The 18,226-nt window shown below is 38.0% G+C and overlaps 1 protein-coding gene across 1 annotated transcript in view; it reads right to left on the bottom strand.

The window, feature by feature from the left end:
- Positions 1 to 755: 755 nt before the first annotated feature.
- The window catches only part of LOC128642832 (discoidin domain-containing receptor 2-like), a 1,143,904-nt gene continuing 1,126,433 nt past the window's right edge, over positions 756 to 18,226 (bottom strand). Inside the window, exon 18 of the mRNA XM_053695673.1 lies at positions 756 to 1,273. Coding sequence (XP_053551648.1) covers positions 1,133 to 1,273 — 141 coding nt within the window. The 3' untranslated portion in view covers positions 756 to 1,132. The remainder of the gene's footprint in view (positions 1,274 to 18,226) is intronic.

The raw sequence follows: 18,226 nt of genomic DNA, 5'->3' as shown, positions 1-18,226 counted from the left end.
GGCGACTTAAGGTCCCGTCCTGCGCTGTGAGGCACACATTTGTGCCGCTATCCTTGTGAGTACCCCTGCTGTTGGGCTGCTGTGTTAGCTTTGCCTCCTCCTTGTTAAGACGATATTGTCCCATGAGGCGCCTCTGTCTTCTGTTTTTACAGGTTCTTCTCATCGCACTAGTCCTCAAGAGTGCTGCCTGACCGGAGGAGTGATTCGCCGCTTAGGACTTCTAGGATCCTTAGGATTGGTGTTTACCAAGCACTTGCGCACCTCTCATAGAGACTCTGTGCTCTATCATTTTGCTTTACATGGGGATTTACAAAAATTTGAAAAATGGGCAGGTAAATGGAAAATTATATTTACTACTGGAAAATGTAAGGTTCTACATTTTGGAAGTAAAAATAATCAGGCAAACTATTATTTAAATAAGACTAGACTTAGACAAACAGATGATGAAAGAGATTTTGGAGTACTTGTAGACAGCAAGCACAATGCTAAGGATAATAGCACATTGATGCAAAGAGGAAAGCATAATTATATCCCTTTATAAATCCCTAGTAAAACCTACCAGCAGCCTGTGGCATGTGTATATATTAGTGCTATGTAGAAATACTGCTACCTGTAGGGTTAAATATATACATTCATATAGGAATGTGGTATCTGTGCAATGGCAATATGCTTAAAAAGAGAACTCTACACACACATTGATATATATATATATATATATATATATATATATATATATATATATATATATATATATATATACTGTATATAAACACACACATACATACACACACACATACTACACAAAATGTAGTGGTATATTTTCAGTGGGATATTGACTTTTTTCTTGCATCATCCTTCCAGTCCTCAAAGTAGAAGTGGTTTCTCCACTTTACAGAGGTGCGGTTTCAAATCTCCCCACTTAGGATCAGTCCTATAACCTAGAGGAGGCTGAAACCAAAGACCTTCAGAGATCCTGAAAAGTCTATGAGCATCACAGGAGAAAATTGTCTTTTGGTCCTTCCGTCTCTACATCTAGAAAACTAAATCTGTATCCAGTATAGCTCAAGAACCTAACTTTTCTGGCTGGTCCATATTTGTAGCCCAATTTGATTGAAATTTGTCCATTTTAAATTTACACTATAGAATCCAGTTGCTCTATCACGAAATGATGAATCATCTCAAAGGGAGGTCGGTCCTTTATGTCTCTGCTCCAACATTTCATCATCAACTCGAAGATCAGGTTTGGACAGAGAGGTGTCTGTGAGAGATAGATCTGCAAAGCAAACAGAAGTAATCAAAACTATGAAACATAGATTTGTTTAACTTATGTGGACAGAAATGCAAAAATGTCATGCTCTAAATTGTTCATGAATGTGATTTTGTACGTTACTGACCGTAGCAAACCCAGCAAATGAAAGTGGTGAAACACATAGGTATAGGTAAACTTCTGCACAAGAGTGACGAGCACTGCTGGCCCAGTGATTGGCAGCTACGTGGGACTTACTGCCACTATTGATTGGCTAACTGGTCATCTTCTGCTTAGGATCCAACAAATCCCTTTGCAATATCCTTTAGAAGGGTTTATTTAATGGGTATATTTGTAGACAAATCATTAGATAAACTTTTCGAAAGGATTGTGATCAACCCCATAGTAAGCTAGCATAAGCACTGCAAAAATGATATGCAGAATGTATATGCATGTGTTCTGTGTAGGGCCACACAATAGGACCAATAGGATATTAAAGTGAATGTAAGTTTTGATGCATAAGTGACCGATTTTTAAAAATTTGATTAAAAACAGGGGCACTTTAATTCATCAAAATTTACCTTTTAAACTCCCCGGTCTCGCAAGCCATTTCTGACGTCAGAAATGATGGATGGGTCATCCTCCAATCACGGCTTCCCCCCCCCCCCCGGGGGAATCAGTTTCTGATTCAACTCTGTGATTGGAGGAAGCCAGATTCCTCATTTTAGACCCAGGAAGAGGCTTTGCGACGGGTGGAGGAAGCTGGAGCGGCTGTCAAGATTAAAAGGTAAGTATTTTTTCACAACACAGGTCAAATGTAAATTTTGATGAATTAAAGTGGCCCTGTTTTTAATAAAATTTTTAAAAACCGGGCAAAATTTAAATTCACTTTAAGGGCCCCACTTAACAATGCCTGGACAGACAGGGTTCACTTCCACAAACCCAGGATCGCAGAAAGTGTTTAGCAATATGCTGCCCACATCTATCTGCTTGTGCAATTCCAAAGCCTGCTCACGCTAGCTCAATGGTGCGTGAGTAGGGGCTGTCAATCCCCCCAGGAGAATATGTGATTTTAATTCACCAGCTAATGGTCTAATGGTTCGGAAGCAGCATGATGACCGCTATTTCTTAAAGGGACAGTAAAGTCAGATAGAACATGCAATTTTAAACAAATTTCCAATTTACTTATTTTATCAATTTTGCTTAGTTGTCCTTTGTTAAAGAGTAATCATAGGTGATTGTCTGTAGCATTATATGGCAGCTACGTTTGCAACTATGTATAACATTACTATAAACATTGTTGCAAACACAGCCAGATAGCTAAAGACACTTCAGCAAAGGATACCAAGAGAACTAAGCAAAATTTTTAATAGAAATATATTGGAAAGTTGTTTAAAATGTCATGCTAAGTTTAATTTTGACTTTACTGCCCCTTGCAAGTTTGTTCATGTGAGCATGCAGCGAAGGACCTTCAAAGCTTGATAAATGGAGCCTTATGTAGGTACTTCTATAACAGGAGAGAAAACAGATTTACACAAATTTTTATTTACAAAATTCAGGGAATGGGAACAAGTGTAACAACAAAAGCTTGAATTTAGGCAATATTCGTAATACAGCTTATAGATGCAACCTAAAGGTAGTTTTTTTTACATGTTTAATTTTATACATAATACCCACAGAAAGATAGAACGGTACTGTAATCAGAACGGTAATATTTGCTGTTTAAAATAAATATAGACTAGCATTTGCCTTTTATAAACACAAAAACCAAACCACAGACCCAGGCAGAGAAGACTGATTTTCTAGAGGCGAAAAATGGTAATTGTTCATCCAGATTTTTCAATAACATTATTTTAAACAAAAGTATTATGTTCTGAATGATAGGAATATTGTGTCAACCTAAATTGTAGTTCACTGAGCAACAGTGAAAAGCAGTGAGAGAGCCACATACGCTCTCTGCCGTTGTAGCACAAAAGCAGTCATAGACAATACATACATTAATGAGAGTAGCTTTGTGCCAATAAAACTTTGCTAAATTTTAATTTAATAAGAGTCTTTTGATTTTTTTAAAGCATTTAAAAATGTAAAAAAAAAACATTCTTGTGAAGGACCTAGTTTCACCCCTGATTGCAGTTTAGCATATCCCTGATTTAGGGCTAGATTACAAGTGGAGTGCTAACACCCCTAACCTAACACCCCCTAAGTTACAACAAACAACAACCTTCCATTACATAAAAATAAAAAACCCAACGTTACAGAAAAAAATTACAGGGAAAAAAAACTAACATTGCAGAAAATATTTTTTTTTTACCAAAAATAAAAAAAAACACACATTTATGCCTATTCTAAAACGAAAGCCCATTAAAAATATAAAAACCCTATACTAACACTAAAAGTTACTATAGCAATAGCCCTTAGAAGGTCTTTTTTTGTAGGGCATTGACTCTTTTTCTAAAAAACAAATACAACCCCATTCTACAATAACAGTAACCCTCCACACCCCCGCAAAAAAAAAGTTATCTTAAAACATACTCTGAAAATTTCCCTGATATTGAAGGGCTTTTGCTGGCCAAAAACTAAAAAAACATAATTTATGTAAGAACTTACCTGATAAATTAATTTCTTTCATATTGGCAAGAGTCCATGAGCTAATGACATATGGGATATACAATCCTACCAGGAGGGGCAAAGTTTCCCAAACCTCAAAATGCCTATAAATACACCCCTCACCACACCCACAATTCAGTTTAACGAATAGCCAAGAAGTGGGGTGATAAAGAAAGGAGTAAAAAGCATCAACAAAGGAATTTGGAAATAATTGTGCTTTATACAAAAAAATCATAACCACCATAAAAAAGGGGTGGGCCTCGAGGACTCTTGCCAATATGAAAGAAATGAATTTATCATGTAAGTTCTCACATAAATTATGTTTTCTTTCATGTAATTGGCAAGAGTCCATGAGCTAGTGACGTATGGGATAGCAATACCCAAGATGTGGAACTCCACGCAAGAGTCACTAGAGAGGGAGGGATAAAAATAAAAACAGCCATTTTCCGCTGAAAAAATTAATCCACAACCCAAAATACAAGTTTATTCTCATAAATAAAAGGAAAAAACTTAAATCAAAAGCAGAAGAATGAAACAGCTGCCTGAAGAACTTTTCTACCAAAAACTGCTTCCGAAGAAGCAAATACATCAAAACGGTAGAATCTAGCAAATGTATGCAAAGAAGACCAAGTTGCTGCTCTGCAAATCTGATCAACTGAAGCTTCATTCTTAAAAGCCCACAAAGTAGAGACTGATCTAGTAGAATAAGCTGTAATTCTCTGAGGCGGTGCTTGACCCGACTCCAAATAAGCTTGATGAATCAAAAACTTTAACCACAAAGCCAAGGAAACAGCAGAAGCCTTCTGACCTTTCCTAGAACCAGAAAATATAACAAATAGACTAGAAGTCTTCCTGAAATCTTTAGTAGCTTCAATATAATATTTCAAAGCTCTTACCACATCCAAAGAATGTAAGGATCTCTCCAAACAATTCTTAGGTTTAGGACACAAGGAAGGGACAACAGTTTCTTTATTAATGTTGTTAGAATTCACAACCTTAGGTAAGAATTTAAATGAAGTCCGCAAAACCGCCTTATCCTGATGAAAAATCAGAAAAGGAGATTCACAAGAGAGTGCGGATAATTCAGAAACTCTTCTAGCAGAAGAGATGGCCAAAAGAAACAACACTTTCCAAGAAAGTAGTTTAATGTTCAAAGAATGCATAGGCTCAAACGGAGGAGCCCGTAAAGCCTTCAAAACTAAATTAAGACTCCAAGGAGGAGAGATTGATTTAATGGCAGGCTTGATACGAACCAAAGCTTGCACAAAACAATGAATATCAGGAAGTTTAGCAATCTTTTTGTGAAATAAAACAGAAAGGGCAGAGATTTGTCATTTCAAGGAACTTGCAGACAAACCTTTATCCAAACCATCCTGAAGAAACTGTAAAATTCTAGGCATTCTCAAAGAATGCCAAGAGAATTTATGAGAAGAGCACCATGAAATGTAGTCCAGACTCGATAAATCTTTCTAGAAACAGATTTACAAGCCTGCAACATAGTATTAATCACTGAGTCAGAGAAACCACTATGACTAAGCGTTTAATCTCCATACCTTCAAATTTAATGATTTGAGATCTTGATGGAAAAACAGACCTTGAGATAGAAGGTCTGGCCTTAGTGGAAGTGGCCAAGGTTGGCAACTGGACATCCTAACAAGATCCGCATACCAAAACCTGTGAGGCTATGCTGGAGCTACCAGCAGCACAAACGATTGCTCCATGATGATCTTGGAGATCACTCTTGGAAGAAGAACTAGAGGCGGGAAAATATAAGCAGGTTGATAACACCAAGGAAGTGTCAATGCATCCACTGCTTCCGCCTGAGGATCCCTGGACCTGGACAGGTACCTGGGAAGATTTTTGTTTAGATGAGATGCCATCAGATCTATTTCTGGAAGCCCCCACATCTGAACAATTTGAGAAAACCCATCTGGGTGGAGAGACCATTCTCCCGGATGTAAAATCTGACGACTGAGTTAATCCGCTTCCCAATTGTCTATACCTGGGATATGAACTGCAGAAATTAAACAAGAGCTGGATTCTGCCCAAACAAGTATCCGAGATACTTCTTCATAGCATGAGGACTGTGAGTCCCACCCTGATGATTGACATATGCCACAGTTGTGACATTGTCTGTCTGAAAACAAATGAATGGTTCTCTCTTCAACAGAGGCCAAAACTTAAGAGCCCTGAGAATCGCACAGAGTTCCAAAATATTGATTGGTAATCTCGCCTCTTGAGAAAAACTGAAAAACTCACATCTGTTGTGAACACAGTCCAGGTTGGATGGACGAAAGAGGCCCCTAAAATTATACGATGGTGATCTAACCACCAAGTCAGAGAAATTCAAACATTGGGATTTAAGGATATTAATTGTGATATCCTTGTATAATCCCTGCACTATTGGTTCAGCATACAAAGCTGGAGAGGTCTCATATGAAAACGAGCAAAGGGTATCGCGTCTGATGCTGCAGTCATGAGACCTAAAACTTCCATGCACATAGCTACTGAAGGGAATGACTGAGACTGAAGGTTCCGACAAGCTGCAACCAATTTCAAACGTCTCTTGTCTGTTAGAGACAAAGTCATGGACACTGAATCTATCTGGAAACCTAAAAAGGTTACCCTTGTCTGAGGAATCAAATAACTTTTTGGTAAATTGATCCTCCAACCATGTCTTTGACGAAACAACACTAGTTGATTTGTGTGAGATTCTGCAGAACGTAAAGACTGAGCGAGTACCAAGATATCATCCAAATAAGGAAATACCACAATACCCGCTCTCTGTTTACAGAGAGAAAAGATTTTTGGAGCTTTTGCTAGGCCAAAAGGAAGAGCAAAAAATTGGTAATGCTTGTCTAGAAAAGAGAATCTCAGGAACTGATAGTGATCTGGATGAATCGGAATATGAAGATATGCATCCTGTAAGTCTATTGTGGACATAAAATGCCCTTGCTGAACAAAAGGCAGAATAGTCCTTATAGTCACCATTTTGAAAGTTGGTACTCTTACATATTAATTCAAAATCTTTAGATCCAAAACTGGTCTGAATGAATTTTCTTTCTTTGGGAAAATGAATAGATTTGAATAAAACCCCAGACCCTGTTCCTGAAATGGAACTGGCATGATTACCCTGATAACTCCAGGTCTGAAACACACTTCCGAAAAGCCTGAGCCTTTACTGGGTTTACCGGAATGCGTTTACCATTCTGTACCCCTGAGAGACAATACTCTGAATCCAATGATTTTGGACCGAATTGATCCAAACATCTTTGAAAAAATGTAATCTTCCCCCTATCAGCTGAGCTGGAATGAGGGCCGCACCTTCATGCGGACTTGGGGGCTGGTTTTGATGTCTTAAATGGCTTGGATTTATTCCAATTTGAAGAAGGCTTCCAATTGGAAGCAGATTCCTTGGGGGAAGGATTAGGTTTCTGTTCCTTATTTAGTCAAAAGGAACGAAAACGGTTAAAAGCTTTAGATTTACCCTTAGGTTTTTTATCCTGAGGTAAAAAACTCCCTCCCCCCCCCAGTAACAGTTGAAATTATTGAATCCAACTGAGAACCAAATAATTTATTACCTTGGAAAGAAAGAGATAGCAATCTGGACTTAGAAGTCATATCAGCATTCCAAGATTTGAGCTACAAAGCTCTTCTAGCTAAAATAGCTAAAGACATAGATTTAACATAAATTTTGATAATATCAAAAATGGCATCACAAATGAAATTATTAGCATGTTGAATCAACTTAACAATGCTAGACAAATCATGATCCGATACTTGTTGCGCTAAAGTATCCAACCAAAAAGTTGAAGCAGCTGCAACATCAGCCAAAGAAATTGCAGGCCTAAGAAGATGGCCTGAATATAAATAAGCTTTCCTTAGATAAGATTCAAGTTTCCTATCTAAAGGATCTTTAAAAGAAGTACTACCTGGGGTGTAGTCTTTTTTCGATTGACTGTCATTTTCAAAATTGCGGGCAGAATTAGGCTTGCAAGGGCGCAAAATGCTAAATTTATTGCGTCATTCTCAGCTGATAGGGGGCAGATTAAATAGATTGTACGTTTAGCAAGAGTAGAGATAGCCCCATCAACTTTGGGGATCTTTTCCCAAAACTCCAATCTTCTGGCAAAGGATACAATTTTTTAAATCTTGAAGAAGGAATAAAAGAAGTACCAGGCTTATCCCATTCCTTAGAAATCATATCAGAAATAGCATCAGGAACTGGAAAAACATCTGGAATAACCACAGGAGGTTTATAAACAGAATTTAAACGTTTACTAGTTTTAATATCAAGAGGACTAGTTTCCTCTATATCCAATGTAATCAACACTTCTTTTAACAAAGAAAGTATATACTGCTGGTCATTTGAAATTTCATCAACCTTATGAGAAGTTTTAAAAGACCTTTTACGTTTATTAGAAGGTGCAATGGCAGACAAAGCCTTCTGAATAGAATCAGAAATAAATTCTTTTAAATTTACAGGTATATCTTGTGCATTAGATGTTGAGGGAACAGCAACAGGTAATGAACTACTACTGATGGCTACATTTTCTGCATGTAAAAGTTTATTATGACAACTATTACAAACCACAGCTGGAGGTATAATCTCCACAAGTTTACAACAAATGCATTTAGCTTTGGTAGAACTGTTATCATGCAGCAGGGATCCAACAGTGAATTCTGAGACAGGATCAGATTGAGACATCTTGCAAATGTAAGAGAAAAAAACAACATATAAAGCAAAATGATCAATTTCCTTATATGGCAGTTTCAGGAATGGAAAAAAAATGCAAACAGAATAGCCCTCTGACATAGAAAAAGACAAGAGGCAAATAGGAATGGGGTCTAAAATAACAAAAATATTTGGCACCAAGTATGATGCACAACAAACAGAAAAATCTTTTTTGGCGCCAAAAACGTCCGTAAACGACACACTCGCATCATAGATGACGCCGCAAATTATGAATTTGCGTCAACGAATGTAACTTCGCGGCAAAAAAAAAACTTGTGCCAAGAATGACGCAATAAATTTAGCATTTTGCGCCCTTGCGAGCCTAATTCTGCCCGCGAATTTGAAAATGACAGTCAATTGAAAAAAGACTTTAGAATTTTCTAAAAAATGCCTTTCCCAGATATGAAACTGACAGTCTGCAAAAGGAAATATACTGACACCTGAATCATGGCAAATATAAGTACAATACATATATTTAAAACTTTATATAAATACATAAAGTGCCAAACCACAGCTGAGAGTGTCTTAAGTAATGAAAACATACTTACCTGAAGACACCCATCCACATATAGCAGATAGCCAAACCAGTACTGAAACAGTTATCAGTAGAGGTAATGGAATATGAAATATATCGTCGATCTGAAAAGGGAGGTAGGAGATTAATCTCTACGTCTGATAACAAAGAACCTATGAAATAGATCCCCATGAGGAAAACCATTGCATTCAATAAGTGATACTCCCTTCACATCCCTCTGACATTCACTGTACTCAGAGGAAACAGGCTTCAAAAATGCTGAGAAGCGCATATCATAGTAGAAATCTTAGCACAAACTTACTTCACCACCTCCATAGTAGGCAAAGTTTGTAAAACTGAATTGTGGGTGTGGTGTGGGTGTGGGTTATAGGCATTTTGAGGTTTGGGAATCTTTGCCCCTCCTGTTAGGATTGTACATCCCATACATCACTAGCTCATGGACTCTTGCCAATTACATGAAAGAAACAAACTAGGAGGAGCGTAAACGCGATTGCAGTGTTTTTTATGCTCAAATCCATATTACAAGTGGCACACTGTTTAAATTACTGCAAATTTGTTAGTGCAAACTCGCAGTAATTTATGCTCCCTTAATTTTGTATGGGCGGCGTTGAGCAGCAATGTGCGCTCATATTACAAGTTGAAAGTCAATTTGATCACTGAAACGCAATCGCATTTAATGCGCAAACTTTTTACATGACTTGAAGGTTCATGTAAATAATTTGGTTGGAGGAAAATGTTGCAGACTAAACTACACTATTAACCCTAAACTGCCACAACCCCACATTGCAAACTACTCTGCTACACTACTCCTTAAACCACCACACCCCCACATCACAAAGTACCCCACTGCCTATTACCTCTTAACTGCCACACCTACAAATCGCAAACTACTCCATTTATATCACCACACCCCCACATTGCAAAGTACCCCACTACACCATTACCCCTAAACAGCCACACCCCCACATTGCAAAGTACACACTAACCTCTAACCCCCTAACCGGCTAACACCCTTAGGGCCCCATCCGATATGCAGCGTCGCCCGCAAAAGCCAGCGATGCCGGTTTTTGCGCGGGTTTGGTATCCTATATACAGCGTCGCATAAATGCGGCACGTATATTTCACCCGTCGGACGTAGTTTTTCCCCCCATAGACTAACATATAAAACCCGCGCAATTTGGTATCCAATATCCAGTGCAAGGCCTTACGTGGCGAAAATTGAGAAAACTTACTCCATTTTCACGTCGCCATAAAAAGCAGCCATAGCAGGCCTTGCGCTGAGTATGGGAGCACCGTAACTCCCTAAAATGCCTGCAAAAGAAAACCTAACACCTAACGCATGCGCAATGTCTATCTACCTGTCAACCGCAATCCCCTACCGCAATACCTAATAAAGTTTATTAACCCCTAAACCGCCGCTCCCGGAGCCCACCGCCACCTACATTATATGTATGAACCCCTAAACCGCCGCTCCTGGACCCCGCCGCACCTAAATAAAGTGTTTAACCCCTAAACCGCCGCTCCCGGACCCCGCCGCCACCTACATTAAATTTATTAACCCCTAATCTAACCCCCCTACACCGCCGCCACCTACATTAAATGTATTACCCCCTAAACCTAAGTCTAACCCTAACACCCCCTAACTTATTTATTATTTAAATAAATCTAAATAATATTAATATTATTAACTAAATTATTCCTATTTAAAACTAAATACTTACCTATAAAATAAACCCTAAGATAGCTACAATATAATTAATAATTACATTGTAGCTATTTTAGGGTTTATATTTATTTTACAGGCAACTTTGTATTTATTTTAACTAGGTATAATAATATAATATTAAATAGTTAATAACTGTTTAATAGCTACCTAGTTAAAATAATTACAAAATTACCTGTAAAATAAATCCTAACCTAAGTTACAAATACACCTAACACTACACTATCAATAAATTAATTAAATAAATTAACTACAATTATCTAAAATAAAATACTATTAAATAAACTAAACTATAGTACAAAAACCCCCCACTAAATTACAAAAAAAATAAAAAAATATTACAAGAAGTTTAATCTAATTACACCTAATCTAAGCCCCCTAATAAAATAAAAAAGCCCCCCAAATTAATAAAATTTCCTATCCTAAAGCCCCGCAAAAGGCCCATTTAAGGGCTATTTGTAATTTAGTTTAGGATAGGGAATTTTATTATTTTGGGGGACTTTTTTATTTTATTAGGGGGCTTAGATAGTGTTTTTGTACTATAGTTTAGTTTATTTAATTGTATTTTATTTTAGATAATTGTAGTTCATTTATTTAATTAATTTATTGATAGTGTAGTGTTAGGTATATTTGTAACTTAGGTTAGGATTTATTTTACAGGTAATTTTGTAATTATTTTAACTCAATAGCTATTAAATAGTTATTAACTATTTAATAGCTATTGTACCTAGCTAAAATAAATAGAAAGTTACCTGTAAAATAAATATAAATCCTAAAATAGCTACAATGTAATTATTAATTATATTGTAGCTATCTTAGGGTTTATTTTATAGGTAAGTATTTAGTTTTAAAGGGACAGTCTACACCAGAATTTTTATTGTTTTAAAAGATAGATAATCCCTTTATTACCCATTCCCCAGTTTTGCATAACTAACACAGTCATATTAATATACTTTTAACCTCTGTGATTATCTTGTATCTAAGCCTCTGCAAACTGCCCCTTTAATTCAGTTCTTTTGACAGACTTGCAGTTTAGCCAATCAGTGCCTGCTCCCAAATAACTTCACGTGCACCAGCACAGTGTTATCTATATGAAATACATGAACTAACACCCTCTAGTGGTGAAAAACTGTTAAAATGCATTCTGAAAAGAGGTGGCCTTCAAGGTCTAAGAAATTAGCATATGAACCTCCTAGGTTAAGCTTTCAACTAAGAATACCAAGAGAACAAAGCAAAATTTGTGATAAAAGTAAATTGGAAAATTGTTTAAAATTACATGCTCTATCTGAATCATGAAAGTTTTTTTTGGCCTAGACTGTCCCTTTAAATAGGAATAATTTAGTTAATAATATTAATATTATTTAGATTTATTTAAATAATAATTAAGTTAGGGGGTGTTAGGGTTAGACTTAGGTTAAGGGGGTAATACATTTAATGTAGGTGGCGGGGGTGTAGGGGGGGTCAGATTAGGGGTTAATAAATTTAATGTAGGTGGCGGCGGTGTAGGGGGGTCAGATTAGAGGTTAATATATTTAATGTAGGTGGCGGCGGTGTAGGGGGGTCAGATTAGGGGTTAATACATTTAATGTAGGTGGCGGCGGTGTAGGGGGGTCAGATTAGGGGTTAATAAATTTAATGTAGGTGGCGGCAGGGTCCGGGAGCGGTGGTTTAGGGGTTAATACATATACTGTAGGTGGCGGTGGGCTCCGGAAGGGGCGGTTTAGGGGTTAATACTAGGATAGGTTTATTGAGGTGTGGGCTATGGCGGTTTAGGGGTTAATAATTAGGCTTATTGCGTTGTGGGCGGTTGTTGGTCTAGGGGTTAATACATTTATTTTTAGGAGTGAGAGGGGGGATTGCGGATATAGGGGTATACGTGTCGGGCTTATTTTTGGGAGGCAGGTTAGACAGTTACGGGAGATTTAATACTTTAGTTAGTTTTTTTAGACGCAGGCAGTTTCTAAAGTGCCGTAAGTCACTGGCGACTCCAGAAATTTGTAGTTACGCTCATTTCTGGACATCGCTAGTTTGTCCGACTTACGGGACTTTAGCAACTGCTGGTGGGGTATATGTAATACCCCGATGTGTGAGGTGAAACTACGGGCGGCGCGGGTTCCCTCGCTTGCGCCGAAAACTACGCCGTATATCGGATCGCGCCCTTAACCTCACACTATTTAAGTTACCAAAAAAAAAACTACCACTACAGAAAATAAAAAACCTACCATTACAGATAAAACAATTACCAAAAATAAAAAACCTACAGTTATGCCTATTCTATAACTAGCCCCCTTTAAATAAAATCAAGAACCCACTCCAAAATAAAAAACCTATACTAACTCTAAAAGTTATTATAGCAATAGCCCTTAGAAAGGCCTTTTATAGGACATCTAAAACAAACTACTCTAAAAATTGCCCTGATTAGGAAGATTAGGATTTTGGCGCCTTGGTAAATTAAAAGAAGAAAAAAAGTAGCAGAATTGGATGAAAGATAGAAGTTGGAAGAAGAGGGGCTCAGTGGAGCGGGGTCATGGAATAAGAATAGGAGCATCGCCGGAGAAAAACACCTACTAGCTGGATTCAAGTTTGGTGATTACAAATTTTGGGGTTTAGTAATAGGATTTTTTCCTTTTAGCTTAGGGTGCAAAAGAGCTGAGATAACCGATGTCCTTTTTAAGGCATTTTTTTGGGTTAGGGTTTTTTAAATTAGGTTTTCAATTTTTTGGGCAGCAAATTTAGGCCTCGCTTCCATTGAGTCGTTAAAAATGGAGCCGTAAGCTACCGAAGCGGACGACAGCTAAAAGTAATTTACGGCTCCATTTTAGTACCAGGTTTCCATTGAAAAGATTAGCGTGTTGCGCGCAGTCGCTCTTTTCGGCCGTACGTAAGTTTGCGTTGCCAACCGATGTCGGATTTGTCGAAAAGCGCGCCATAACAAGTGCATTGCCATGGTAACCCGACCTCTGTCTATAAGAATAACGGTTTGCGCCGGCGCTCTTTACCTGTGATCGCCTCTAGAGAGAAAGACACGGGAGCTAGTTGCGTTGGTAGGAGTTTTGGGTTTTTGAGAGTTGTTTGAGAGTTAGTGGAGAGTTTGATATTTGATTTTCATATATTCTTATTGTAGGCCTCATATAATATTAGGAACACACACACACATCCATACATTAGTTAATTAACACACATTAGTTTATACACACAAATACACACACACACACATACACACTTTTATTTGATACAAACACATTCACGTTTTTTTTTTTTCATTAACCCCCATATCCCCATCTTCCTTTATTACTCCTTTCATTAATCCCCTTATTCCACTTCCCATCCCCCCTTTGACTACCCTTCCCTTCCTCACTATATAACTTTTTTTTTTATATATACATTTTGCCCATCCTATTTTTTTTTTTTAACATCCCATATTTTTTGTTTCATTTGACTATATAGCTCACCCCTTTCTTAATTTGCATCCCTTATTATTTTTCTATAATTTTGTTCTAATCCTCCTTAGTTTTTCCTTTTTCATTTACATCCCTTTGTTTATTTTCACCCCCACATTTTATTTTTATTTTGAGGGATATAGAATAGAGATAGTTAGGGTCTAGATAGGTTAGGTAGTTAGTTTTGGGGCTATTTAATTTAGGGTTTAGTTAGGTGAATTAGTGTAGTTAGGTAAGCTAGGGACTTTAGTGTTAGGTTAGAGTTAGGGAGGAAGGAGAAAGGGATGGATAGGCCTAGTGGAGTTGGGAAGGGGGTGGCTAGGGGGAGGGCAGTGGTGAGGGTGGATAGAGGGAGGGGGAGGGGGGAAGTAGGGAGTAGTATGGGCAGGAATAGGGGCTGAGGTTTGGGTGGAGGATTTGTCCTTCCTCAAACCCTGGCAGAGGAGGGAAGGAGAGAGGGTGGAAGAGGAATGGAGGTGGGAGGAGTGAGGAGGAGTCAGCCTCAGCTAGGCACAAAAAGAAAAGGGAAAGTGGGGCAGACTGTGGCAACTGGGGGTGGGGCTGGTGGTAGCCTGTCACAGCCTGCAGGGACAGAGGAGGTAGAGAGGGCTGGTCCCCAGTCACAGGAGGGAGAGTCTGTGTCTGCTGGCCCTTCAGGTGTGAAGGGCAGGCTAAGAGAGGAGAGGTACTCTGAGGAGGAGAAGGAGGCTCTTGTTGAGGCATACTTGGAGAGGGCAGCTCAGCTGGAGAACCCTAACCTGAGGCCGGCTGTCCGGAATAAGCTGTGGGAGGAGATTCGAGTGGCAGTCAGCTGCTTAGGACGTAATCGTTCTACTGCCAGCATTAAACACCGCTATCATGACTGCAGGAGGGAAACCAAAGCTAAGCTGGCACAGCAGGCCAAATATGCACGTGGGACAGGTGGTGGTCCTAGCAAGAGAATACACCTAAGGTCATGGGAGGAGATGCTGTCCAATGTCATCTCGGATGAATCTGTTTACGGATGTAAGGGGACAATGGACACCTCTGTGCCAGCTGAAGAGGTCCATGAAGGTGAATATTAAATATCATATGTAATAAATGTTTTATTTCTAACAAATATATGTTAACATCAGAAATATATATTGGCTTTGTTTTTTAAAATATAAATGTAATCATACACATGTGTAATACAGAATATAGAATGTTCATATATTATATATGTTTAGTAATCAATTGTGTTCAAGCATCAGTGGAAAACATACCTAGGTAGGATTAGTACAAGTAATGTTTTACATGGTTCAAAGTCTAATTTGCACAGTAACTTAAAGTGATAGTAAACCCAATGTTTTTATTTCATGATTCAGATAGAGCAGCAATTTTAAGTAACTCTCTAATGTACTACTATTATCAATATTTCTTTGTTCTCTTGGTATCTTTATTTGAAAAAGTAGGAATGTAAGCTATGGAGACTTTGCATTTTTGGTTCAGAACCCTGGCTAGCGCTCGTGATTGGTGGCTACATTTAGCCACCCAATAAGCAACAGCAACCCAGGTTCTGAAACAAAAATTGTCTGGCTCTTAAGCTTTACATTCTTGCTTCTCAAATAAAGATACCAAGAGAAGGAAGAAAATATGATAATAGGAGTAAAATATAAAAAGTTGACTAAATTTGCATGCTCTGTCTGAATCATGAAAGTTTAATTTGTACTTCATTGCCCCTTTAATGGCATCTTAACATAGTTGTAGTGGATATATTCATCCTGATTTCTGGAGTGGCTATCTGCTCAAACAAGCAAGGGTATAGATTTAAATTCTTTCTATCTATATCATATATATGGACTATGTGTAATACAAAGAGTCGCTTGGAGGCACAATCTTTAAATATACACCTCTGGTTAAATATGTTTAAGTTCATACAGAAATAATATATATATATATATATATATATATATATATATATATATATATATATATATATATATATATATATATATAAAACTATATCTATATCTATAAATTTGATTTTCAAATGTTAGATGTTTCATCAGATTAATTTATAATTACAATTTATTTTTCAGAATTGGAACATGAGTATGAGTCCTCAACAAGACCGGAGGCCAGTGATGTTCCGGAATTCAGTGAGGAGGAGGAGGGGGATGTTATTGAAGCTGGATACTCCTACCTCAGCATACTTGAAGGAGATGAGCAACAGCCACTGGCCTATGAGGTTGAAAATGTTCCTGGCCCATCCCCATATTCATCTGGGAGGACATATCATCAGATGCAGCCTCCACCACCACAGCATTATCAGATGCATCCTCCACCACCACAGCATTATCAGATGCATCCTCCACCACCACAGCATTATCAGATGCATCCTCCACCACAACAGCATTATCAGATGCATCCTCCACCACCACAGCATCAGCAGATGCATCCTTCATCACCACAGCATCAGCAGATGCCTCCTTCATCACCACAGCATCAGCAGATGCATCCTCCACCGCAGCATATGTACTATATGCCACCTCAACAACAGATTCAGCACCCTCCCATGGCACAACAAATGCCGCCACCACTACCACCACAACAACAATCACCACCCCCCCCACCAATGTCTGTCCTCAATTGGATATTGAGCCACCCACACAGTCCCCAAGACTGAGTGACGACAACCTCACACAGAGCCAGGAATATGTGCCGGAGACACCTATACAGCCACAAGTGCCCCCCATGGAATCCAATATCCCCGCACAGTCCCAGCAGGATGCTCTACTGAGGCTCATTCACAGGGAGCTTAGACTTACTAGGCTCCAGCAGCAGCATGATTTCAGGAGGCTACAGAGCCAGATGGACATACATAATGCCGCACTCGTCCGCCTGGCAGAGGCAGTGGAGAGGCTTGCAGATAGGCCGCAAACTCCCTCCTCACTCGCATCCTCCGTTATCTCCCTGCAGGACCCTGAATCGCATGTTTTAGCCTCCCAGTCAGCTGGTGTGCGTCGCCCAAGACGCCACACTTCCATCCCAAGTACCTCTCCTCCAAAGGCCAAATCCCGCCGCAAGCATTAATAAGTATTTTTCTTTTTAAATTATTTCCAGATATATAATATCTAATTTTTTTGTATGAAGCACTTTCTTAAGTGTGATTTCCATCTCATAAATATGCATATATTTTTCTAATCAAAATTAGAAAATATATTTCAAAATTGTTTTAATAGCTGTTTATTTTCAAAACATTAACAGCTTTATTCATTTTTATTTCACATGATGTCAATTAATATGCAGGTGTACATTGTTGATAAATGTATGTGTCCTTTTATTGAGGATATTATGCCGTTTAAGAATACTTGGGGATACGTGTCTGAAATTTATACAGTATATGCTATCTAACATTGGTCAACGTGACATGTGTAAATGTTATGATTTATATTCCACAAGCATATGTTGTTTGCTCCTTCAGATGAAGCTAATAAGGCTTATACAGTTATAGAAGAGTTGAAAAGTAAATATTCCTTCCTGTTGATATGGCCAAACACCTTGCATTCATTCTAGTCCTATGTGGAATGTAATATCTGAAATATATACCTATCATGACTAATACCTATCATGACTAATGCACTCCTTTTTGTCAAGATTATTATTCAATATTTAGAATAATTAGATAAATGTATCTTTATGATATTTAAGCAATGATGTATACACAACATATATGTGATTGCCATGATATAGAGGTGATTAATACATTTTAATTGACATCATATGAACAGACACAGACTCTCCCTGGGACCAATGCACAATGCACTTTTAAATTGTTTCAATAATTCCATGTTAAAGACAATACTTCATATCTCTTGAAGTATGTAATATTAAGCACGTATGTATTTTGGTTAATAGTCTAAATATTGCAAATGTATTATCTGCTTTAGCAGACATGACATTACATATATTTTATAAA

This window comes from Bombina bombina, chromosome 12, assembly GCF_027579735.1.
Source record: "Bombina bombina isolate aBomBom1 chromosome 12, aBomBom1.pri, whole genome shotgun sequence".
Classification (NCBI taxonomy): Eukaryota; Metazoa; Chordata; class Amphibia; order Anura; family Bombinatoridae; genus Bombina; species Bombina bombina.
The sequence above is the reverse complement of the archived record's forward strand: the minus strand, read 5'-3'. Positions and strand labels throughout refer to the sequence as shown.